The sequence below is a fragment of the Engystomops pustulosus genome, chromosome 1 (assembly GCF_040894005.1).
Source record: "Engystomops pustulosus chromosome 1, aEngPut4.maternal, whole genome shotgun sequence".
Taxonomy (NCBI): Eukaryota; Metazoa; Chordata; class Amphibia; order Anura; family Leptodactylidae; genus Engystomops; species Engystomops pustulosus.
The window spans coordinates 28126028-28152056 of NC_092411.1; the positions used below are offsets into that span (position 1 = coordinate 28126028).

At 48.7% G+C, this 26029-nt stretch overlaps 1 protein-coding gene across 1 annotated transcript in view; it reads left to right on the forward strand.

The window, feature by feature from the left end:
* The first annotated feature begins 11513 nt into the window (after positions 1-11513).
* PAIP1 (poly(A) binding protein interacting protein 1) overlaps positions 11514-26029 on the forward strand; it is a 29799-nt gene continuing 15283 nt past the window's right edge. Inside the window, exons 1-3 of the mRNA XM_072136434.1 lie at positions 11514-11877; positions 19529-19680; positions 24863-25060. Coding sequence (XP_071992535.1) covers positions 11646-11877; positions 19529-19680; positions 24863-25060 — 582 coding nt within the window. The 5' untranslated portion in view covers positions 11514-11645. The remainder of the gene's footprint in view (positions 11878-19528; positions 19681-24862; positions 25061-26029) is intronic.

Below are 26029 nucleotides of genomic sequence, written 5' to 3' on the forward strand. Positions count from 1 at the left end.
CCTTAAAGGGCCGGTGTCCTCCTTATTGGCGCTGGCTAATCCGGTTCGCCCTTATAATCCGGAAACTCCCTTCCTGTTTCGCCGGATCTTCATCATTGCTTCAGCATTGTTCTTGTAAATGAAAGCCCTATCTTCTGTGCCTTGAGGAACTTCCATGGTTTCCGTACCCAGCTTCTCTAAGCTGTTCCAGAAAAGACTGTTCCAGCATCCAGCGTCCTGTGTTCCAGCGTTCCCAGACGCCTCCAAGCCACCAGCTCTCCTCCAAGGACCTGTCCTTTCCTGGCTGCCTGGGTCGCCCGGCTCGGACTGTGTCCTACACCCCCTGCTTCCCTGGCTGCCACCGCTGGCCTACTAGCACCCGTGGAACGACCTGGTGGCACCCCGCTGCAGCATGACCATCCCGCTTTGTGGCGGGCTCCGGTGAAGACCAGGTGCCACTTAGACTCCGGTCCCGGGTGTCGGCTAGTACCATTATCATCTCCTGCGTTGGTTCAGAGGGTCCACTGGTCCACATACTCCTCCTTCTGGACTCTTCCCAGAGACTCTAGTCCCCTGTCTGTGTACCGTAACAGTAAGATACGGCCATGGACCCCACCAGGATCAGGGACTCTGCCAAGGATTCTCATCAGTTGCTGGCTGTTTTTTCCAGAGTGGTTGCCCAGCAGTCCCGTGTGCTCACTTACAGAACGTATAACTAGGCAGAGTTGCCTCTGTACTTCAACGTCTGCTAAAACCCCAGCAACTTCGAAGTTGCCTTTCATGTCTGCCTCACTTGGCTCCGGCTTTCCAGAAGCCTCTCCAGCCTCTGGCTTCCAGAAGCCGCTTCAGTCTCCGACTTTCCAGAAGCCGCTCCGGTCTCCGGCTTTCCAGAAGCCGCTCCGGTCTCCGGCTTTCCAGAAGCCGCTCCAGCCTCTGGCTTTTCAGAAGCCGCTCCAGTCTCCGGCTTTCCAGAAGACACTCCAGTATCTGGCTTTCCAGAAGACACTCCAGTATCTGGCTTTCCAGAAACCACTCCAGTCTCCGGCTTTCCAAGATCTTCTCTGCCTTGAGGAACTTCCATGGTTTCCATACCCAGCTTCTCTAAGCTGTTCCAGTGCTCCTGTGTCCTTTGTTCCCACCATTTCCAGACGCTCCTGTGTTCCCAGCATTTCCAGACGCTCCTGTGTCCGTGTCTCCAACATTCCCAGTTGCTCCTGGTGGCTCCTGTGTTCCAACGTTCCCAGACGCCTCCAAGCCACCAGCTCTCCTCCGAGGACCTCTCCATTCCTGTCTGCCTGGGTCGTGTTCCAGCTGCCTGCTTGCCTGCCTTGAGGTTCCACTCATCCTTCCAAGCCGTATTCCTGCTGTTATCCCAGGCTCAGACTGTGTCCTACACCCCCTGATTCCCTGGCTGCCACCGCAGAAGTCAGTGTTGACCCAGAAGAATGAAAGAAAAAACCTACAAGGATGATCCACTTGACCCAAATTATTAAAAAAAAACCCTACCTGACCCAAATATGGTCAGAATAACTTCCTGGATTAAAGGGGTTATCCGGGTTTAAACATTTTTTTATGGCCGGGCTGGGGAGGGCTATTTAAACACAATAAACATGTACTTACCTCCTCCGGTGCTGCCGATGTCCCGCGCCGCGGCCCATCTTCTCCGTGCGCCGGTTTCATTACACCGGCGCACAGGGAGCTTCCGGCTGGCCGGATGCTCCCATGCGCACCATCTCTCAGCGCTTACAACGCTGAGAGATAGGGACGGATGGGAGGAGCCGTCCACAACGCGGACCGGAAGCTCCCTGTGCGCGGCCTCCGTGCCCCTGTTTGTTTACAGGTGCACGGATCAAAGTGACCGCGGCGCGGGACATCGGCGGCGCCGGAGGAGGTAAGTCCATGTTTATTATGTTTAACTATCCCTCCCCAGCCCGGCCATAAAAAGATTTTTAAACCCGGTTAACCCCTTTAACATCAAATTAATAAAAATGTATTTTTCCCAATAACATTTGATATTTTTTTTTTCTAGAAAGGCATCTAGGCCTCTCTTGAACATCTACAAAGTATATGCATCACAACCTCCTGCGACAGAGAGTTTCATAGTCTTACTGCTTGCACAGTAAAGAGTCCCTTGTCTATGGGATAGTACAACCACCTCTCCTGAAGGTGTGGAGGATGCCCTCTGTCTATGGGGGTGGTAGATCCATCTCTCCTCTAGGTGTAGAGGATGCCTCCTGTGTATGGTGATGGTAGAACCACCTCTCCTCTAGGTGTAGAGGATGTCCTCTGTCTATTGTGATGGTAGAACCACCTCTCCTCTAGGTGTAGAGGATGCCCCCTGTCTATGGTGATGATAGATCCATCTCTCCTCAAGGTGGAAAGGATTTCTCCTGTCTATGGTAATGGTAGAACCACCTCTCCTCTAGGCGTAGAGGATGTCCCTTGTTTATGGTGCTGGTAGGACCATCTCTCCTCTTCGTGTAGAGGATTTCTACTGTTTATGGAGATGATAGAACCTCCTCTCCTCTAGGTGTAGAGGATGCCCCCTGTCTATGGTGATGGTAGAGCCACCTCTCCTCTAGGTGTAGAGGATGCCCCCTGTCTATGGTGATGATAGAACCGCCTCTCCTCTAGGTATGGAGGATGCCCCCTGTCTATGGTGATGGTAGAACCTCCTCTCCTCTAGATGTAGAGGATGCCCCCTGTCTACGGTGATGGTAGAACCACCTCTCCTCTAGGTATGGAGGATGCCCCCTGTCTATGGTGATGGTAGAACCACCTCTCCTCTAGGTGTAGAGGATGCCCCTGTCTATGGTGATGGTAGAACCTCCTCTCCTCTAGGTGTAGAGGATGCCCCCTGTCTATGGTAGAACCTCCTCTCCTCTAGGTGTAGAGGATGCCCCCTGTCTATGGTGATGGTAGAGCCACCTCTCCTCTAGGTGTAGAGGATGCCCCCTGTCTATGGTGATGGTAGAACCTCCTCTCCTCTAGGTGTAGAGGATGTCCCCTGTCTATGGTGATGGTAAAACCACCTCTCCTCTAGGTGTAGAGGATGCCCCCTGTCTATGGTGATGGTAGAACCGCCTCTCCTCTAGGTATGGAGGATGCCCCCTGTCTATGGTGATGGTAGAACCTCCTCTCCTCTAGATGTAGAGGATGCCCTCTGTCTACGGTGATGGTAGAACCACCTCTCCTCTAGGTGTAGAGGATGCCCCTGTCTATGGTGATGGTAGAACCACCTCTCCTTTAGAAGTAGAGGATTCCTCCTGTCTATGGTGATGGTAGAACCACCTCTCCTTTAGAAGTAGAGGATTCCTCCTGTCTATGGTGATGGTAGAACCTCCTCTCCTCTAGGTGTAGAGGATGCCCCCTGTCTACGGTGATGGTAGAACCACCTCTCCTCTAGGTGTAGATGATGTCCCCTGTCTATGGTGATGGTAGAACCGCCTCTCCTCTAGGTGTAGAGGATGCCCTTGTCTATGGTGATGGTAGAACCACCTCTCCTTTAGAAGTAGAGGATTCCTCCTGTCTATGGTGATGGTAGAACCACCTCTCCTTTAGAAGTAGAGGATTCCTCCTGTCTATGGTGATGGTAGAACCACCTCTCCTCTAGGTGTAGAGGATATCCCCTGTCTATGGTGATGGTAGAACCTCCTCTCCTCTAGGTGCAGAGGATGTCCCCTGTCTATGGTGATGATAGAGCCGCCTCTCCTCTAGGTGTAGAGGATGCCCCCGGTCTATGGTGATGGTAGAACCTCCTCTCCTCTAGGTGTAGAGGATGCCCCCTGTCTATGATGATGGTAGAACTACCTCTCCTCTAGGTGTAGAGGATGTCCCCCGTCTATGGTGATGGTAGAACCTCCTCTCCTCTAGGTGTAGAGGATGTCCCCTGTCTATGATGATGGTAGAACTACCTCTCCTCTAGGTGTAGAGGATGCCCCCTGTCTATGGTGATGGTAGAACCTCCTCTCCTCTAGGTGTAGAGGATGTCCCCGGTCTATGGTTATGGTAGAACCTCCTCACCTCTAGGTGTAGAGGATGCCCCCGGTCTATGGTGATGGTAGAACCTCCTCTCCTCTAGGTGTAGAGGATGCCCCCTGTCTATGATGATGGTAGAACTACCTCTCCTCTAGGTGTAGAGGATGTCCCCTGTCTATGGTGATGGTAGAACCTCCTCTCCTCTAGGTGTAGAGGATGCCCCCCTGGCTATGGTGATAGTAGAACCACCTCTCCTCTAGGTGTGGAGGATGCCCCCTGTCTATGGTTATGGTAGAACCTCCTCACCTCTAGGTGTAGAGGATGCCCCCTGTCTATGGTGATGGTAGAACCACCTCTCATTTAGGTGTAGAGACACAAGAACTGACAGTCTATGAGGATGAGGGTGTTGACACACGAGGTAAAAGAGCTTGTATAATGGTGCAGCCATTCTTTATAAGGGAACAATATATAATAATTTAATAAAAAATGTAATAAATAAAAATCCTGCTGCTTGAACTTGTCATCAGCCACCATCTTATTTACAGGGTCCATGGTGAAGAAGACTGCAGAGAAGCCTGGAACGTGGTGTATATCTGGTGTTTGCTGGATAACAGATGGGAGATAGGACATAGGATGGGTTAGTGGAGGACATAGGATGGGTTAGTAAAGAGAGTTGACATTTCATGCAGTTAGCGAGTGTGATAGGCTTGCCTAAAGAGATGGGTTTTAAGAGCACATTTGAAACTTTGGAGGGTGGGTATTAGTCTGAGAGTCCGGGGAAGGGCATTCCAGAGAATTGGAGCAACTCGGGAGAAGTCCTGGAGACGTGCATGAGAGGTTCAAATTAAGGAAGAGATTAATCTAATATAACTGGTGGATGGAAGAGCACGGGTTGGGCAAAAGACTGAGATGAGAGAAGAGATATATGGAGGTGCAGCATTATTCACAGTTATTGTTTGTATAATAAAAATACAATTTTCCAATACATTTTCTGTATCAATTCCTCACAGTGCAACATCCCCCACCGGGGCCAAGCCTTTTCTTGGGGCCTGGAGGCAGCCAGGGCCCAGAATACCAGAGTGGCTGGCGATTGCGGCCTAGGGCGCGCTGATGTCACGGTGCTTGGTATGGGGACCGGAGGGCTGTTCTCCTGCTTCCCATCTGACTAGGTCACGCTCGTTACCGCTCTCTAGGGCGCGTGCGCCGACTCTTTGAGCCTTAAAGAGCCAGCGTCCTCCTGATTGGCGCTGGTTAATCCGGCTTGGCTTTATAATCCGGCACTTCCCTTCCTGCTTTGCCGGATCTTCAGCATCATTTTCTGCTAAATGAAAGCCCTTGAGATATCCTGTGTTTCCAGTGTTCCTCCGTGTTCCTGAGATTCCAGTGTCGTGTTTCCTGTGTTTCCCGTGCCAGCATCCATTCCTGCCTAGCCTGTGCCAGTTCCTGCTGTGCCAGTCCATCCTTTCCTACCTGTACCGTGTGCCAGCTCCTGTGTTCTTGCTGTGAGTCCCAGCGTATCCTCCGAAGCTGTTCTCCTGCTGTCACCCCAGGCTAGGACTACCGTACTACCTTGGCCGATTCCGTGGGCCTAGTCGCACCCGTGGAACGACCTGGTGGAACCCCACAGCAGCAAGACCATCTTGTTTTGTGGTGGGCTCTGGTGAAGACCAGGTGCCACTTAGACTCCGGTCCCGGGCGTTGGCTACTACCATCATCTCACACGGTGGTCCAGAGGGTCCACTGACTCTTCCCTCAGAGACTCTTCCCCCTGGTACTCCCTAGTAAGCTGTCAACAATCTCTCATTGTGACACTGAGTCCCTGGATAATGGATGAAAAAGCCTGTGGTGGTAAGCAGCCCTATTCAGGGATCAGACGGAGGCAATCTCACGGTTCTTTATTAAACAACAGGTAGAAGGCAATGGGTCTAAACGGTGTCACAGCAGATCTGGATTCTGGTACTCGGGTGGGCTGTGGAGAGTGGTCTGCAGGATAAGGCACCAGCTGTGTCCAAACTGTGGAAGATTCAGCTCTGGATTAGAGTCTCCTGACTCAGTTCCTGGGATTGGTTTCTGTTGCAGCACTGAAGGTGTGCTGAATACTTTGGGGCTAATTTGTTAAGGGTCCCGCGGCCGCATTTCTGTAAGGTTTTCTGACATTTTCGGGGATGGTGCCACTGGGACAGGGATTTAGAAGGGGATTGTGTCGCACGCGATCGGATTTTGCCGCATCGACGCCGGCTTTCATGCGACAGAAATCGGGAGGCGGGCCGTAGGATGATCCAAATGATTCGGACAGAGTGCAGGATTTAACTTTAAAATTATGTCGCAGGCCATGCACTTACATGCACCGGGAAGAAGATGGTGAACTCCGGCGGACCTCAGCGGGGAGTGACACATAGGATATCGGGCGCACAATGTAAGTGAATCGCGGCACAAGGCATTCTGGTCAAATATTCCGGATTGGGGAACGCGCAGGACCATAGCTCCCAACCGTCCCTGTTTTGCAGGGACAGTCCCGTTTTTCTTACCTCTGCCCCGCGCCACTGTCAGATTGTCATGGATTTTCCCTCCAGGTGCCGCGCATAGTAAATACTTTCAAAACCTGAACTCATAGTACTGATTGGCTTCTACAGACATCGGGCAGGGAATCCTTTTGAGAGATGTGTTGGGTTAGCAGAGAGCAGGGGCCACATCATCAGATCACCATCTGTCCATATATGGTCTCCTAGGGCTTACCCAGACACAAGCTCTTTATTTAATTAAATTAAATACATTTTTGTCAAGTCTGGAACTCAAACTCCAGACCCTCTGCATTGGAGATTCTACCCACTGAGCTATGATCTCAGTGATTATCTAGCTGAGGATTTTTGGTAACTAAGAACTGTTATCTGCTACTGTTACACTGTGACACAGACTTAATGCCCTGATATATAGAGAGGGATCTTCTCAGAGATTATTATTGTAATTATTGAGACAATTATTATTATAAATGTTATTGTTAAGGAGACGATTATTAATAATAGTAAAAATAATAATAACCATCTCAATAATAATAATAATAATAATAGTCTCAATAATTACAATAATAATCTCTGAGAAGATCCCTCTCTATATATCAGGGCATTAAATTTGTGTCACAGTGTAACAGTAGCAGTTACCAGCTCTTAGTTACCAAAAATCCTCAGCTAGATAATCACTGAGATCATATCTCAGTGGATAGAGGCACTGTGTCATTATGGCATATGCACTATGCAGGTTCTAGGTTCAAAATCCAGATCAGGTTAAAAAAAAATGTATTATTGAGAATTGATTTTTATTATTATCATATGGTTAAAACTTGGGGCATGGCCAGGGAGTGATTGGGTGTGGCTTAGGGGGATTTTGTCCCTCTTTCCCTTTCACAAATGTTGGGAGGTATGCAGGACCGGGTAAGTAAATGTGCCCCTTTATTTCTCTTCACTCAGACCATGTGGTCTGGACTAGTGATGGGCCGTTCGCTGTTCTTGAACGACCTGAGCCGGCTCCCATCAGTGAGCTGATGGCTCACTAAACCCCGTCCCAAAATGGCTCACCATGCCCCCTTGGTGAGCGGTGCGGGGAGCCTGACTGGCTTACGTCTCTCTATTATATATTTAATAGGGAGCCGTACAGGAGTTCTGGACTAAGACTCTGCAGACTGGACTATGTGCTCCCACTGCACAGGGGTTTTATACTCCCCCTGGTCAGGTTGTAACACCTCTCCAATCACACTCCAGTTTACAATACAGCCAACTCATTTGTTAACATCTTAGACCCACTTAAAGGGGTTTTCCCATTTCAGCAAATTATTGTTATTGTTTGTATTGTATAAAGTTATACAGCTTCCCAATATACTTTCTGTGTCAATTCCTCATGGTTTTGTAGATCTCTACTTACTATCATTTTATAGAAAGCTTCTATGTTTATTTCCAGTGGACATAAATCTGACCATGGTCACACAGGTGCATAGCAGCTGCTATGGGGCCCACAGTGTCAGGGGCCCCCGTCATCCGACCTGAAACACTAAAGAATGGAGCATTTGAACCATAATATACATATTAGGCCGCGGTCACACGATCCGCTAAGCGTCCGTTCATAACGCGACGCTAGCGCACAGGGGGCGGTCCTTGGCCCGACCGCACATGCGTTAATAGGGAAACGCATGCGATTGATAAGCAGATCGCATGCGTTTCCCTGTTAACGCATGTCCGTTCGGGCCGAGGACCGCCCCCTGTGCGCTAGCGTCGCGTTATGAACGGACGCTTAGCGGATCGTGTGACCGCGGCCTTATGCTGCACATTGTACAGCACAGGGTGTATCTTCCACAGTCGTGAGAAACGGAGGGGACAGCAGAACGACAAAACTGGAATCTCTCATCTCCTGCTGTGTACTTTCCCCATCTGGCCAGCAGCTACTAAAACAGATCTGTATAAGGCCCCTTCCACACTAGCGAGTGTGATGCGATGAACTCGCATCACACTCGCAACGCAAGCTGCCGGGAACGCACGGCCCGAACGCTGCACCGCGGGAGTGAACTCAGCATGTCAGTTCACTCCCGCGGTGCAGCGTTCGGGCCGTGCGTTCCCGGCAGCTTGCGTTGCGAGTGTGATGCGAGTTCATCGCATCACACTCGCTAGTGTGGAAGGGGCCTTAGTGTATAAATGTGAGGCCGCGGTCACACGATCCGCTAGGCGTCCGTTCATAAGGCGACGCTAGCGCACGGGGGGCGGTCCTCGGCCCGACCGCACATGCGTTAACAGGGAAACGCATGCGATTGATAAGCCGATCGCATGCGTTTCCCTGTTAACGCATGTGCGTTCGGGCCGAGGACCGCCCCCTATGCGCTAGCGTCGCGTTATGAACGGACGCCTAGCGGATCGTGTGACCGCGGCCTAACAGTGCATAGGTGTGTGCGCATGAGTGTATAAATGATGTGTGAGTGTACAAATAAGTATTTTCTGTGGGAAGAGGAGATCTAGAAAACCAGTGAGGAATTGATACAGAAAGTATATATTGGAAAGTTGTATAACTTTTTACAATACAAATAATAACATTAATTTGCTGAAATGGGAAAACCCCTTTAACTATTGCCTACAGGCAGAGGCTGCAGATTACCTGAGATCTCCCTGCATTATCCCTTGGGTGAGTTGCGCAGGCTCACCAGATGGAACCTGAGGGCGCGTTCACACGTTCCGCTATCGTCGCGTTCATAACGTGACGCTAGCGCACAGTGGGCGGGGCTCGGGCCGATCGCATATGCGTTTCCCGGGAAACGCATGCGATTAATAACCCGATCGCATGCGTTTCTCTGGAAACGCATATGCGATCGCCGCAAACTCCGCCCCCTGTGCGCTAGCGTCCCGTTATGAACGCGGCACTAGCGGAACGTGTGAACGCGCCCTGACAGGTAGAGGGCCTTACTCTCAACTACTCCCTTGCCTATACGTTGGCAGGGGTGTTGCAACAGCTTTCTACATCTCTGCTTAGGGTGATGGCACACATGGCATTTTTGGTCCGCTTTTGGCTGTTTACCATGCATTTGGCTGCTTACAACCTGTTTATCTATTAAGATAATTGGGAAAAACGGACCAAAAACGCCATGTGTGACATCACCCTGAGGGCGCGTTCACACGTTGCATTTTCATTGCGTTTGGAACGCATATATAACAGCTGATGTGAGGTAATTTGCCTAATTACATTACCGTTTACGTTTGTAAACGCAATGTTAACGAATGTGTTAACAAAACGCATGTGTTAATGCTTTGTCAACACATGCGTTAACGATGCGTTTTGTTAACGCATGCGTTAACAGTGATGAAATTAGGCAAATCACCTCTCCTCAGCTGTTGTATATACGTTTCAAACGCAATGAAAACGCAGGTCAAAACGCAACGTGTGAACGCGCCCTTACTGTGATTCAATAGGAAGCTTCTACTTTTACTTTCAGGGCGCGTTCACACGTTGCGTTTTGGTTGCGTTTTCATTGCGTTTGGAACGCATATACAACAGCTGATGTGAGGTAATTTGCCTAATTACATTACCGTTTACGTTTGTAAACGCAATGTTAACGCATGCGTTAACAAAACGCATGCGTTAACGCTTTGTTAACGCATGCGTTAACATCGCGTTTACGATGCGTTTTGTTAACGCATGCGTTAACAGTGATGAAATTAGGCAAATCACCTCTCCTCAGCTGTTGTATATGCGTTTCAAACGCAATGAAAACGCAGGTCAAAACGCAACGTGTGAACGCGCCCTCAGGGGGCAGAAATCTGCCCATGGTCACACAGGTGCACGGCTCGTTATATCAGAGAGTAATCAGAGCTGTGGGTTATAACGAGCCGTGCACCTGTGTGACCATGGTCACATTTCTATCCAATGGTAGTAAACATAGAAGATTCATATAGAAGGACAGCAAGCAGAGATCTAGAAAGCCTTGAGGAATTGATAAAGCATACTGGAAAATTGTATAAATTGTCATTATATAAACAATAACATTTATTTGCAGAAATGGGAAACCCCTTTAAATGCTTCTGGACCATGACTTACTGGGGGTCATTTACTAAGGGCCCGATTCGCGTTTTCCCGACGTGTTACCCGAATATTTCCGATTTGCGCCGCTTGTACATGAATTGCCCCGGGTTTTTGGCGCACGCGATCGGATTGTGGCGCATCGGGGCCGGCATGCGCGCGACAGAAATCGGGGGGCGTGGCCGAACGAAAACCCGACGTATTCGGAAAAACCGCCGCATTTAAAAACCGAAAAAGTGTCGCTTGGGGAGCGCTCACCTTCACCTTCTATGGGATGGTGCATTCCGGGGCGTTAAGATTATTTTCGGCGCTGCAGCGCCACCTGGTGAACGGCGGAGGAACTACCATCTTAAATCCCAGCCGGACCCGAATCCTGTGCAGAGAACGCGCCGCTGGATCGCGAATGGGCCGGGTAAGTAAATGTGCCCCACTGTGTACAGAACCACAATTTAGGGCCTGGTATTGCCCACTTTTAGTGACAGTTCAGTTAGGTTTACACTTCATTAAATGAAGAAGAAAACCCAGACAAATGAATAAGGCCCCTTTCACACTTGCGTTTTTCACGCACGTTTTCTGCGCGTCTATGGAGATGCATCAAAAACACATTGCACTCTGAGACACATGCAAGTGCAATGCGTTTTTCACGCATCAATTGCCATAGAAAAGATAGAGCTCATTCCTGAGTCCTTTCACGCGCATTATCTGCGCGTGAAAAACGCATTGAAATTGCATTGAAAACACGCTGGAAAAATTGAGACACTGAACAAACTCTGACTGAAAACTGATTGAACTCTGATGCAAAATGTCAGTTTTTCACTGACCAAACCCTGATCGCACCCTGATCAGACTCTGACGTGATCTGCAACGCAAGTGTGGAAGGGGCCTAACACAATCTTGGCCATAATCCCCCCTGCACTAGCCGCAGTGCCGTCCTCCCAGCAGGTGGTGGCGCTGTACACTGCAGCCGTCTCCCCAGAGTGCAGGGAGCGTGTAGCGCGGCCTCCGTCCTGCAGGTGTCGCTGTTCGCGCTGCTTCCTGTTTTGGTTGTTGACAAGGGGGCGGAGCGGGGGTTTTGTGTTCGGGCCCGGAGAGGGCTGCTCGACTACCGGGCTCCATAACGGATCAGTGTGCACAGCGCTATGTGGGACGGCTTCGATAGAGCCCCTGGCGGAGGAAGAGGCCGTGGCCGCGCCTCTGGGACCGGCAGAGGACGCGGGAGAGAAGAGACACCTGCAGGCTACCGGGGGCAGAATAACGGAGAGGAGTCCGGGAACGTCCCCTCAGCGCAGAGGGCGGGAGGACTCCAGCAACAAGAACCGCTGCGGCCTCCCCTCAGCAGCCCGCCTGTAGGAAGTAACCTCTCTACTGCAGGTACCGGAGCCCACTACTACCCCCAGCATCCACCATAATGTGTACAGGAGCACTACCCCCAGCATCCACCATAATGTGTACAGGAGCACTACCCCCAGCATCCACCATAATGTGTACAGGAGCACTACCCCCAGCATCCACCATAATGTGTACAGGAGCACTACCCCCAGCATCCACCATAATGTGTACAGGAGCACTACCCCCAGCATCCACCATAATGTGTACAGGAGCACTACCCCCAGCATCCACCATAATGTGTACAGGAGCACTACCCCCAGCATCCACCATAATGTGTACAGGAGCACTACCCCCAGCATCCACCATAATGTGTACAGGAGCACTACCCCCAGCATCCACCATAATGTGTACAGGAGCACTACCCCCAGCATCCACCATAATGTGTACAGGAGCACTACCCCCAGCATCCACCATAATGTGTACAGGAGCACTACCCCCAGCATCCACCATAATGTGTACAGGAGCACTACCCCCAGCATCCACCATAATGTGTACAGGAGCACTACCCCCAGCATCCACCATAATGTGTACAGGAGCACTACCCCCAGCATCCACCATAATGTGTACAGGAGCACTACCCCCAGCATCCACCATAATGTGTACAGGAGCACTACCCCCAGCATCCACCATAATGTGTACAGGAGCACTACCCCCAGCATCCACCATAATGTGTACAGGAGCACTACCCCCAGCATCCACCATAATGTGTACAGGAGCACTACCCCCAGCATCCACCATAATGTGTACAGGAGCACTACCCCCAGCATCCACCATAATGTGTACAGGAGCACTACCCCCAGCATCCACCATAATGTGTACAGGAGCACTACCCCCAGCATCCACCATAATGTGTACAGGAGCACTACCCCCAGCATCCACCATAATGTGTACAGGAGCACTACCCCCAGCATCCACCATAATGTGTACAGGAGCACTACCCCCAGCATCCACCATAATGTGTACAGGAGCACTACCCCCAGCATCCACCATAATGTGTACAGGAGCACTACCCCCAGCATCCACCATAATGTGTACAGGAGCACTACCCCCAGCATCCACCATAATGTGTACAGGAGCACTACCCCCAGCATCCACCATAATGTGTACAGGAGCACTACCCCCAGCATCCACCATAATGTGTACAGGAGCACTACCCCCAGCATCCACCATAATGTGTACAGGAGCACTACCCCCAGCATCCACCATAATGTGTACAGGAGCACTACCCCCAGCATCCACCATAATGTGTACAGGAGCACTACCCCCAGCATCCACCATAATGTGTACAGGAGCACTACCCCCAGCATCCACCATAATGTGTACAGGAGCACTACCCCCAGCATCCACCATAATGTGTACAGGAGCACTACCCCCAGCATCCACCATAATGTGTACAGGAGCACTACCCCCAGCATCCACCATAATGTGTACAGGAGCACTACCCCCAGCATCCACCATAATGTGTACAGGAGCACTACCCCCAGCATCCACCATAATGTGTACAGGAGCACTACCCCCAGCATCCACCATAATGTGTACAGGAGCACTACCCCCAGCATCCACCATAATGTGTACAGGAGCACTACCCCCAGCATCCACCATAATGTGTACAGGAGCACTACCCCCAGCATCCACCATAATGTGTACAGGAGCACTACCCCCAGCATCCACCATAATGTGTACAGGAGCACTACCCCCAGCATCCACCATAATGTGTACAGGAGCACTACCCCCAGCATCCACCATAATGTGTACAGGAGCACTACCCCCAGCATCCACCATAATGTGTACAGGAGCACTACCCCCAGCATCCACCATAATGTGTACAGGAGCACTACCCCCAGCATCCACCATAATGTGTACAGGAGCACTACCCCCAGCATCCACCATAATGTGTACAGGAGCACTACCCCCAGCATCCACCATAATGTGTACAGGAGCACTACCCCCAGCATCCACCATAATGTGTACAGGAGCACTACCCCCAGCATCCACCATAATGTGTACAGGAGCACTACCCCCAGCATCCACCATAATGTGTACAGGAGCACTACCCCCAGCATCCACCATAATGTGTACAGGAGCACTACCCCCAGCATCCACCATAATGTGTACAGGAGCACTACCCCCAGCATCCACCATAATGTGTACAGGAGCACTACCCCCAGCATCCACCATAATGTGTACAGGAGCACTACCCCCAGCATCCACCATAATGTGTACAGGAGCACTACCCCCAGCATCCACCATAATGTGTACAGGAGCACTACCCCCAGCATCCACCATAATGTGTACAGGAGCACTACCCCCAGCATCCACCATAATGTGTACAGGAGCACTACCCCCAGCATCCACCATAATGTGTACAGGAGCACTACCCCCAGCATCCACCATAATGTGTACAGGAGCACTACCCCCAGCATCCACCATAATGTGTACAGGAGCACTACCCCCAGCATCCACCATAATGTGTACAGGAGCACTACCCCCAGCATCCACCATAATGTGTACAGGAGCACTACCCCCAGCATCCACCATAATGTGTACAGGAGCACTACCCCCAGCATCCACCATAATGTGTACAGGAGCACTACCCCCAGCATCCACCATAATGTGTACAGGAGCACTACCCCCAGCATCCACCATAATGTGTACAGGAGCACTACCCCCAGCATCCACCATAATGTGTACAGGAGCACTACCCCCAGCATCCACCATAATGTGTACAGGAGCACTACCCCCAGCATCCACCATAATGTGTACAGGAGCACTACCCCCAGCATCCACCATAATGTGTACAGGAGCACTACCCCCAGCATCCACCATAATGTGTACAGGAGCACTACCCCCAGCATCCACCATAATGTGTACAGGAGCACTACCCCCAGCATCCACCATAATGTGTACAGGAGCACTACCCCCAGCATCCACCATAATGTGTACAGGAGCACTACCCCCAGCATCCATCCTAATGTGTACAGGAGCACTACCCCCAGCATCCATCCTAATGTGTACAGGAGCACTACCCCCAGCATCCACCATAATGTCATATATACATGGACATGTCCCCATCATCTCTCCCCCTGTCACCTTCTCAGGACTACTACCCTTTACCCTTTTGAATGTTTGTGAGCTTTATGATGGGGAGAGTTGTCATTGCGTCAGAGTGCTGGACCCCTGACAGTCTCCGATTGATCACCTATCCTAAGGAGGTAGAGTCTGAACAGAGCCTTGCATCAAAGTGACTTGCTGATGGGCCGGCTCTATATTTGGAGGAGGATGATGATGAGGATGATGGTTGTTGTTGTAGCTCTTGCTATCTGTATTTGTAGTATTGTTTTTGTGGATCTTCAATGATTTCACTGCTCTTCCTCTACCAAACCACATGGCTGGAGTTTGTTTGCTCTTGCATCTACTAATGTTTAGTGTTTTCTGTGGATGTCTGTAGTATTTGGGGTTGGGTAGTATTTGGGGTTGGGTAGTATTTGGGGTCGTCTGTTTTGTGATTGTCATTTTCTTGATGCATTCCTTAGAAAATCCCAACCAAATCTTTAGGATGTGGCTGGGATTTGTAGAATCTGCTCCATGTACGGTACTGGTTCTGAATTTCTGCTGAGTGTCTGTTCTTTCTGCATCTTGCAGTGTAGATTTGTACCGTGTTAGGCTACATTCACACGACCGCTGAGGGGGGACGTATGGAGGGCCACAAGCTTCCTGCCGCACATAAGTCCCCCATAGACGGCAATGGCCACACTGAGCGATACGGTGCTGCACCGCACAGCTCTGTACACGGGGGAAAGATGGGACATGTCTTATCTTTCCCGTGTTATGGCCCGTATGCAATGCATTGCTATGGAGAGGGGAGGGGTCACCGCCCCTCCTCTACATGGTCCGGACGTAACCCCCCCTGGCAGCATACGTTCGTGTGAATGTCGCCTTAGCCACAGAGAACAGAAGAAGAGTGAAGAAATCGGGCCATACCTGGCTGAGGCTAATATCGAGCTTTGGAGAATAGTAGTTCTTCGTCAGACATGATGTTAAGCATGATACAGAAAATTCACAGAACGGTCTATGAAGAGCCGCTTATTTACAGGTCCGGTAATAAACAGACTAAAGACTTGTGAGCCATGACGAGATGCTCCTGCTCTTATCTGCCTGTGACCTCCAGGTCAGAGGTCAGGAGTGATGATGTGGATATTAAGACCACTTTGTAGGTTTACATTTTACAGCATTAATAATAGGGGTTTTATCACCATTATGATACAATATCCAAGTTATTTAGGTAGAACATAAAACAATATTTATTGGAATTTAACCTAAGAACTACAACTTTAATAAGTTGTAATTATGCAAAACATTGGCACAGACCTATTACTGTGTTTTTAGTCTGTTTGCCACTCAAAAAAGTGTCTTTGGAGCTTGCACATGTATCTGCATATAAAGCCGTATACAGAGAGAACATACACTGGACAATCCTGCCTTAGGGGACCTTCAGACCCTCAGCTGACTCCACCAAAATGGTCTACAACTCCACAACCCTTGTCAGAATACGTCTCCTAGATCCAGGCACCAATGCTGTGCTAATCCTTTTATTTGTTTCTATCCATGGCCCTGTTACTTCTCAGATCAACTTCTACAATTATGCTTATGTACCTGAGGGACTTTGGGTGGGAGTTACCAGACCCCCTCTATGCTGCAGAGCCACAGGCTATTAGACTGTGGAGTAGCATCCCCCCCACTGTGTGCTGTGATGTCCACTGCTGCAGTGAGATTACAGCAGGCAGAGGAAGGGTGGCGGGTGAGACAGTGTAACAACCTGTGAAGTGACTGTACTGAGCCGCCTTTCTTACTCATTAGCATAGATGTAAAAGTTTATTTTAGAAAAAAAGAGGCCATGGATAACAAATATAAGAAGATTACCACAGTCATGGTTCTTGGATCTTCGAGTAATGTCCCTGGTTTATCATGTTGGGTTTTTCTCTTAAGATTGGTTTGTTGCAATCTGTGCAAGTTCATGCTCTGATGAACTCTGTGTCTTGTTTCCCCCATATAAGGGCACAACCGGCTCGATCCATTGATGATCACTGCCGCGTGTGTATATAACGTAATGTCTGACAAAGAGGACTAGTATTCTTGAAAGTTCACCATCCAATATACCCAGTTATCCTATTTCTTCTGATCCCTGCACCAACAAATATTCATGTTGTTCAGCTTGGCCTTTCCAGATTTACAATTTTATGGCCTCTTTTGTGAATGATTGTATACAAGGAAGATGTTCTCCAATACTTGAACAGATTTGCAGCATGTTGTATATAGGGGGTAAGACTCTAACACCCTGGGTCCTAACCCCACTTGCAGTTGGAGCCCAATGTTCATTTCCCTAAGCAATGTATCTAAACTGATAGAAGACCATTGGTGCAGGAGGCCGAGTAGTAGAGAGTGCTCCCAGATCATATCCGTTCCGTTCTGTTCTGTGTCCTGAGTCTGGTTGTATGTGTCAAGTTCAGGATGCAGAGAGAGGACCCAGGAGTGGTAAGTACTAGTCAGCTGTGCTGTACTGCTCCTGGGTCTTCTGGTGCATCTCTGTTCGGGGTCCTAATGGCGCCGTATACAATCAGCGCTGGACGCAGAGCGGCACATGGAGACGAGAAGCAGCTGCAATGTGGTGCAGGGATGAGGAGAGGAACCAGGAAAGGAGAGGATTTACTCATTTATTTTTGTATGCGAGTCTCCAGTATAATTAGTTTTATTCTTTGGGGGTTTCCAGTATTTTAACTTTCTATGTGGCATTCAGTTTTGTGTACATTTTATCATGACTCCAACTCCACCTAAATTGTCACTAACTCTTGGTGAGGAAGGAGACGGGAGTGTCCGGGTGGGCAGTGTAGAATGGACAGCCAGGGGTGCATATAGGTGATGGACGTCAGTAAGGGGCGGCAGTGGGCTGCTGTGTGGCTTCCTGCTCCGTACAGTATATGTAGTGTGCACTGCTGTGTGGCTTCCTGCTCCATACAGTACATGTAGTGTGCGCTGCTGTGTGGCTTCCTGCTCCGTACAGTCCATGTAGTGTGCACTGCTGTGTGGCTTCCTGCTCCGTACAGTACATGTAGTGTGCACTGCTGTGTGGCTACCTGCTCCGTACAGTATATGTAGTGTGCACTGCTGTGTGGCTTCCTGCTCTGTACAGTATATGTAGTGTGCACTGCTGTGTGGCTTCCTGCTCTGTACAGTATATGTAGTGTGCACTGCTGTGTGGCTTCCTGCTCCATACAGTATATGTAGTGTGCACTGCTGTGTGGCTTCCTGCTCCATACAGTATATGTAGTGTGCACTGCTGTGTGGCTTCCTGCTCCATACAGTATATGTAGTGTGCACTGCTGTGTGGCTTCCTGCTCCGTACAGTATATGTAGTGTGCACTGCTGTGTGGCTTCCTGCTCCGTACAGTATATGTAGTGTGCACTGCTGTGTGGCTTCCTGCTCCGTACAGTATATGTAGTGTGCACTGCTGTGTGGCTTCCTGCTCCATACAGTATATGTAGTGTGCACTGCTGTGTGGCTTCCTGCTCCATACAGTACATGTAGTGTGCACTGCTGTGTGGGTACCTGCTCCGTACAGTATATGTAGTGTGCACTGCTGTGTGGGTACCTGCTCCGTACAGTACATGTAGTGTGCACTGCTGTGTGGGTACCTGCTCCGTACAGTACATGTAGTGTGCACTGCTGTGTGGCTTCCTGCTCCGTACAGTACATGTAGTGTGCACTGCTGTGTGGCTTCCTGCTCCGTACAGTACATGTAGTGTGCACTGCTGTGTGGCTTCCTGCTCCATACAGTACATGTAGTGTGCACTGCTGTGTGGCTACCTGCTCCGTACAGTCCATGTAGTGTGCACTGCTGTGTGGCTTCCTGCTCCGTACAGTACATGTAGTGTGCACTGCTGTGTGGCTTCCTGCTCCGTACAGTACATGTAGTGTGCACTGCTGTGTGGCTTCCTGCTCCGTACAGTACATGTAGTGTGCACTGCTGTGTGGCTTCCTGCTCCGTACAGTACATGTAGTGTGCACTGCTGTGTGGCTTCCTGCTCCGTACAGTACATGTAGTGTGCACTGCTGTGTATGAATGGTAACTGCTCCGTACAGTACATGTAGTGTGCACTGCTGTGTATGAATGGTAACTGCATGTAACTTTCACTTTCTTTTCTCTAAACCTCCAGTGATTTCTCCTCCCGTCCATGTAATCCCTCTTTACTTGAACCCATCAAACAGGTTTCTCTGCAGAATGTTGCAGCTGGTGACGGGTTTATTCATCATACTGTAATTTATTGATTTATTTGTTTTATCTCTTAACTTGTGGGTGGACCAATTTAACCACTTCTGCAGCTGCCCCCCCCCCCCTTTACTTATAGACTGTAAGCTCTTGCGCACTGGACCCTCACTCCTATTGTTATTGTTCTTTAATGTCTTATTTGTATCTGTCCCTCATGATCTGTACAGCGCTGCAGAATATGATGGTGCTATGTAAATAAAGGTTTATTATATTAGGTGAGTAGGATGTTTGAAAATGTGATTTATCTGCATAAATTGTTCACATTGATTTTTAATTTTTTTTATTATTTTTTTTTTCCTTCTCCGTAGCCCAAATTCATCAGAAAAAGGCTCAAATTTCTCTAGATACCAGCTCAATGGCAGTGTCTAAGGGTCAGTCTCCAGATTCGAGGACAGTGATCTCCAAGCTATCGGCCAACGCTGCTGAGTTTTATCCTTCTGGATATTTTGCAGATGGTAATGTAAGTATAACCTGACATCATGCCTGAGTCTTGTGTCTCTATTTAATTAGCTTTTAGTTTTCCTTCAAACACTTTTAGGGAAGGTGATGTTTGTGCACGTCATGAGCTCCACGTCTCGATGTTGGAGACACAGAATTTGGTGATGCTTTGCTTGTCAAATTTAAAGGGAGACTGTGATGATATATATTTTTTTTTTTTGGTAGTAATAAATTATTTTAATCTACATTATTGAAATAATTTATTATACTTCTTCCTTAAAGGGAGCCTGTCACCAGGAGACCCATTTTTAGCACTCCCCCAGTCCCCACAGAGCATAGTATATACACTGTTTTACAGAAAAAAAGATATGTTATATAGTACCTTTCATTAGCATGTGCTGTGTGACTAGGCACTCGTCCCCTGGGAGGAGTGGAAAGGAGCAGGTCCCCCCCACCCTTGGGAAACCGCTCCTCCATGTGTCCTTTTCAAATATATGAATAACTCCCAACACTCGGGATTGGCTGTAGAGGAGCAGGGGGTGTTGCTAAGCCAAGTGATGGGTGTTTTCATATATTTGAAAAGGTCACATGGAGGAGCCATTTCCCAAGGGTGGGGGTGGGGGGGGAACTGCTCCTTTCCAGCCACTCCCAGGTGATGAGAACCTAGTCACACAGCAGATGCTACTGAAAGGTACAATATAACATATCTTTTTTTCTGTAAAACCAATTTTTAATACAAAAACACTTTGGCAGTGTATGTACTATGCTCTGTGGGGACTGGGGGAGTGCTAAAAATGGGTCTCCTGGTGACAGGTTCCCTTTAAAGTAAATCTACCATCAAAATTCATCATGATGGATGATGACACTTACTCATGACTGTGGGAATCTTCTTATATTTGTTATCCATGGCCTTCGTCCTTCTAAAATGTACTTTTAATTATACTAATGAGCCTGAAGGGGTTGTTTCCAGAGCCCTTCAGTGCTTCAGCTTCACATGCTGTTACAATGAGCAGAGTAGGACTCCTCCTGAACTTCCTGCTGCTGCTAGAATACACAGTCAGGGGAGGGGGGAGACATGTTCTGCCCATATTGCAATAGCCTGTGAATCTGCAGCACTTGGGGGCTCTGGTAAAGCCCCACAGCCTTGCTGGATAATTAGCATAATATAAATAGCTGTTTTTAAATGGAAGGAGGCCATGGATACCAAATATAATATTATTACCACAGTCAATGTGCCTGGATCTATGACAAAGTGTCTCTGGTTTATCATGATGGCATCCGGTGTTAGATTTTTTTTACGTGCCTTTCCCAAAGTAGAATAGGGTAGTTTTTGGAGAATATCAAATGTTTGCCCAGAATGGCGTAGATTGTCTTTAGGCCTACAACCTTTGCTTTTTAAATTGATTTGAGATGATGAGCTGGTTGGTCAGAACAAGATCTTTAATAGGCTGCCAGGCTAAAGGCAGTACACTTGTAATGTACTAAAAACACCCTACAGGGCAGTGATGGCGAACCTTTTAGAGACCGAGTGCCCAAACTGCAACCCAAAACCTAATTACTTATGGCAAAGTGCCAGTACGGCAATTTAACCAGAAAACTGCCGGTTTAGTTTAGAATCAATTTACACAGGACTGTCTGAGCTCGGATTCCAGCAGTCCTATACACACTGAAACGCCACTTTTACACCATTTTACATCACATAAAAGAGTAATAAAAAGTTATCAAAAGGTTACGCAGTCCTCAAAATGGTAGCAATGAAAACAACGGCTCATTAAGCAAAAAAATCGCACCTCCCCAGCTCCGTGCACTAAAGTTATTAGCGTCACAAGATGGCGAAACTATTTTCTTTTTCGTACACTGTTATAATTATTGAAAAAGTATTAAAACACAATAAAACCTACAAATCTGGTATCACTGCGATAGGACCGAACCAAAGAATAAAGGAGACAAATGATTTGGAGCGCACAGCGAAAGTATTAAAATCCAGCTTCCCAGTACACGACATGGAATAATAACTGAGAAGTAAAATATGTTACGCAAAAAATAAGGCCTCACACAGGTATAAATATAGAAATGCACATATAAATATATAATATGCATATACAGTACATAAATACATACATAGAAATACATATGTTACTTACTCTTTGGTTGTCCAAGGTGGCGGCCATGCTGGCAGGCAGAAGTTCAGGTGTCTGTTGTTCGGGGGGGGGGGGGGGTCAGTAGGGTAGATGGGCAGAGGGTGGGCGGCCAGAGTTAGGGCTGGGGGGGGGGGGGTAATGCAGCATCTGGAGTTCGGGACAGTGGGGTTATGAGGCATGAGTTCCAGGGGAGGGGGTGATGGGGGGCAGTGACCGGAGTTGGGGGGGGGATGCGATAGCGGGAGGAAGCGGGCTGGGGTTCGGGCGTGGGGGGGCTTGTGGTAGCGGGTGCAGTGGGTTTCGGGCCGGAAATCAGCCTCCTGCTGATCAATTTTTTCCCCCGTGGATACGCTGAATAAAAAAAAAAAAAACTCCCCTCAGACTCCGCGTTCCTCCGGGTGATCACTGCAGCGCACAGGGAGTAAGGTGTCCAGCGCTGGCAGTGTAATGACATCATTACGCTGCCAGCGCGGGGATGCTTACCGTCCTGTGCGCTGCAGTGATCAGAGTGACAGCAGGCAGTGTCAGCGCCCTGCTCTGTCATGGCTGTTAGCAGTATCGGAGCTGAGCTCCGATACTGCTAACAGCCATGACAACCAGGTGTGGACAGTGGTTGTCCGCACCTGGCAGTGGTTGGAAGAATGGGGCTCGTGCCAGCAGTGAGGGCTTTGCGTGCCCTCTCTGGCACGCGTGCCATAGGTTCGCCATCGCTGCTATAGGGTCTACAGTTGCTCCAACACCCTATAAATAAAAAGAAAATTAAAAATGAAGTTCCTCTAAAACATAAAGAAAATCATAAACACATTACATATCTCTGAACCCAAAAAGGCTAAATCTTTTGAAATATAAAATAAAAAATTATTATAATTATCCCATATGGTAAATGTCCTAATAGAAAAAAGAGCACCTAAATGTCCAATCCACTGTTTTATTTAGCAATTTCGCCACCAATTAAAAGTGATCAAAAGGCAATACAGTTCCATAAATGATGAAAACGTCAGCTCGTCCCATGAAAAACTGTTCCCCTTATTGAGCACCTTGCTGATGTATTAAAGAACATTACTGATGTCAGAGCAACGTTCAAAAGATTTAGTATTTATATAATAGTTTTAAAACATAATGACTATATAAATTCGGTATCGACATAATTTTACCAACCCAAAAAAATAAAGTGGAGGAGGCTCTATATAAATATAAAAACATTTCTCTTCCCCCCCTCCAACATGGACTCAGTTTGCATTGCATTTTCTGTCTTGCAACACATAAAAGTAAAATAAAAAGCCATAAAAAGATTGTACAGTCCAAAAAATGGTACAAATGGAAAAGAGTCAGCTTGTCACACAAAGAGTTAAAATTACACAAGTCAAAGTACCGTATATTCCGGCGTATAAGACGACCTGGTGTATAAGACAATCCTGTTTAAAATATAGAGTTTAAGATATATTCGCCGTATAAGACTACCCCTTTTCCAACGCATACAGTAGTATACAGCACAGCCCCCAGTAGTATACAGCACAGCCCCCAGTAGTATACAGCACAGCCCCCAGTAGTATACAGCACAGCCCCCAGTAGTATACAGCACAGCCCCCAGTAGTATACAGCACTGCCCCCAGTAGTATACAGCACTGCCCCCAGTAGTATACAGCACTGCCCCCAGTAGTATACAGCACTGCCCCCAGTAGTATACAGCACAGCCCCCAGTAGTATACAGCACTGCCCCCAGTAGTATACAGCACTGCCCCCAGTAGTATACAGCACTGCCCCCAGTAGTATACAGCACTGCCCCCAGTAGTATACAGCACTGCCCCCAGTAGTATACAGCACTGCCCCCAGTAGTATACAGCACTGCCCCCAGTAGTATACAGCACTGCCCCCAGTAGTATACAGCCCAGCCCAGCATTAAAAAAAAAAAATAAATAAACTTATATACTCACCCCGATGCTCCCCCGATGTCCGCGCCGTCTTCTTTCTTCTGCCGGGCGCCGCCATTGATCTTCCCCGGCATGCGCCTAGTATGACGCGAGGCTGCTGACGTCATACTAGGCGCCGACCCGGGGAAAGACATGGCGGCGCCCGGCAGAAGAAAGAAGACGGCGCGGAAGACTGAAGACAGCACAGCGCGGACATCGGGGCCAACGGAGGGTGAGTATGCGCCCCGATGCCTTTTTGAGGCTGCCGGCAGCTTTTTGAGGCTGCCGGCAGCCATCGCTGTGCAAACACCCGCGATCGGTGCTAGCACCGATCGCGTGTGTGACCGGTAAGCCTTTGCTGCAATATGCAGCAAAGACTTACCGGCTATGGAGAGGGCTCAGCCCGTGAGCCCTCTCCATGCACCGGGACCCGCCGTATAAGACGATTACCGGCGTATAAGACGACCCCAGAGAAGACAGAAGATTTTTCTGTCTTCAAAAGTCGTCTTATACGCTGGAATATACGGTATGAAAAAGTAATTTGCTTCAGAATATGGCGACACAAATCTGTTAAAAAACAATAAATCCCATATAAATTTGTTATCCCCGTGACCATACTGACAACATGAATAAAGAGGGGTCATTTAGAGCTTAAAGTGTAATCCATAAAAGACGAGACCACAAGAAAATGTTTTTTTTTTTTTAATCAATTTCACAGCATTTGGGGGGTTTTTTTACGCTTCCCAGTACACGGCATGGAATATCAAATACTGCCACAATATATTACTAAGAAAACAATCCCTCCTATAGCTCCTTATACAGGAAAACGGAGGATTATTAAAGTAGCAAGAAATGGAAACGGGAAAGGGTTAAATGATGCCACCAGGATGAAGAATTAGTCTCGCAGATAACAAGCCGCCGTCATATAGATCTGTCAAGACAAATCGTAAAAGTTCTGACTTTTTGAAGGTGGAGAAAAAAAAATTGGAAACCTCCAAAAAATGTCAGCAGCAGTTAGCCGAGCCAAAGGTGCACATTGAGTCCACATTGAGTATGCATGTGTTTTGAGTAGGGTGGTGGTAGAATTAACAACTAGAGAAGTTTTTGCTTGTGTTTAAATGAATCTATAATCTATATTCTGTGATTCTCCTAGTCCTTTGAAGAGAATAATGTGGAATATTCGGCTGCCCCGGACTTCACACTGGCAGGATATGTCCAGGACATACTGAACCATTTAACTGAAGAGCCGGGGAGCTTTGAGATGGAGATCGGCCAATTCACTGATGTGATGAACAGCTGGGTGACCTCAGAAGAGACCCTACGGGAGCTGGTGGAGCTCATCTATGAGCAGGTACACGAGGGGGAATATAGGGGGAATGTATGGCTGTTCTTCCATGAGCTTCTCTTTCATTTATTCTGAAATTATTCTCCCACAATATACACTTATCCAGAGGATGAGAAGGGGGAGATTTCTGAAAGTCGGAGCAATACATGAGTATATTTGCAATAACGGGGACAATAATAACTGCAGAGTCCACCCTGTGAACGATACAGGTCATTCTCTAACCTCCACCTCCTAGGACAGTTGTGTGGTTGTCTAGAAGAGGTTTCCCTGTATATATGATCTTGGATCACGAATGGACCTAAAGATCTTTATAGGGTTATTCTCTGCTGGGGACGTCATCAGCGGCGACACCGCCGCATCATAGTGTGAGCCGGCCGCAGATCGCATGGATGCGACTCTGCCGGCGAGAGAGCAGAGAAGAAAGAAGAGGAGCCGCCGGGACCCGTGACGAAGATCCGGACACCGGAGGGTGAGTATTAAGTTTTTTTTATTTTTTTTTTGGCAGGGGGCTGCCTGGCTGTATACTATATTGGAAGGGGGGGGCTGCCTGGCTGTATACTATATTGGAAGGGGGGGGCTGCCTGGCTGTATACTATATTGGGGGGGGGGGGCTGCCTGGCTGTATACTATATTGGGGGGGGGGGCCTGGCTGTATACTATATTGGGGGGGGGGGCTGTATACTATATTGGGGGGGGGGGGCTGTATACTATATTGGGGGGGGGGCTGCCTGGCTGTATACTATATCGGGGGGGGGGCTGCCTGGCTGTATACTATATTGGGGGGGGCTGCCTGGCTGTATACTATATCGGGGGGGGGGGCTGCCTGGCTGTATACTATATTGGGGGGGGGGGGCTGCCTGGCTGTATACTATATTGGGGGGGGGCTGCCTGGCTGTATACTATATTGGGGGGGGGGGCTGCCTGGCTGTATACTATATTGGGGGGGGGGGGCCTGGCTGTATACTATATTGGGGG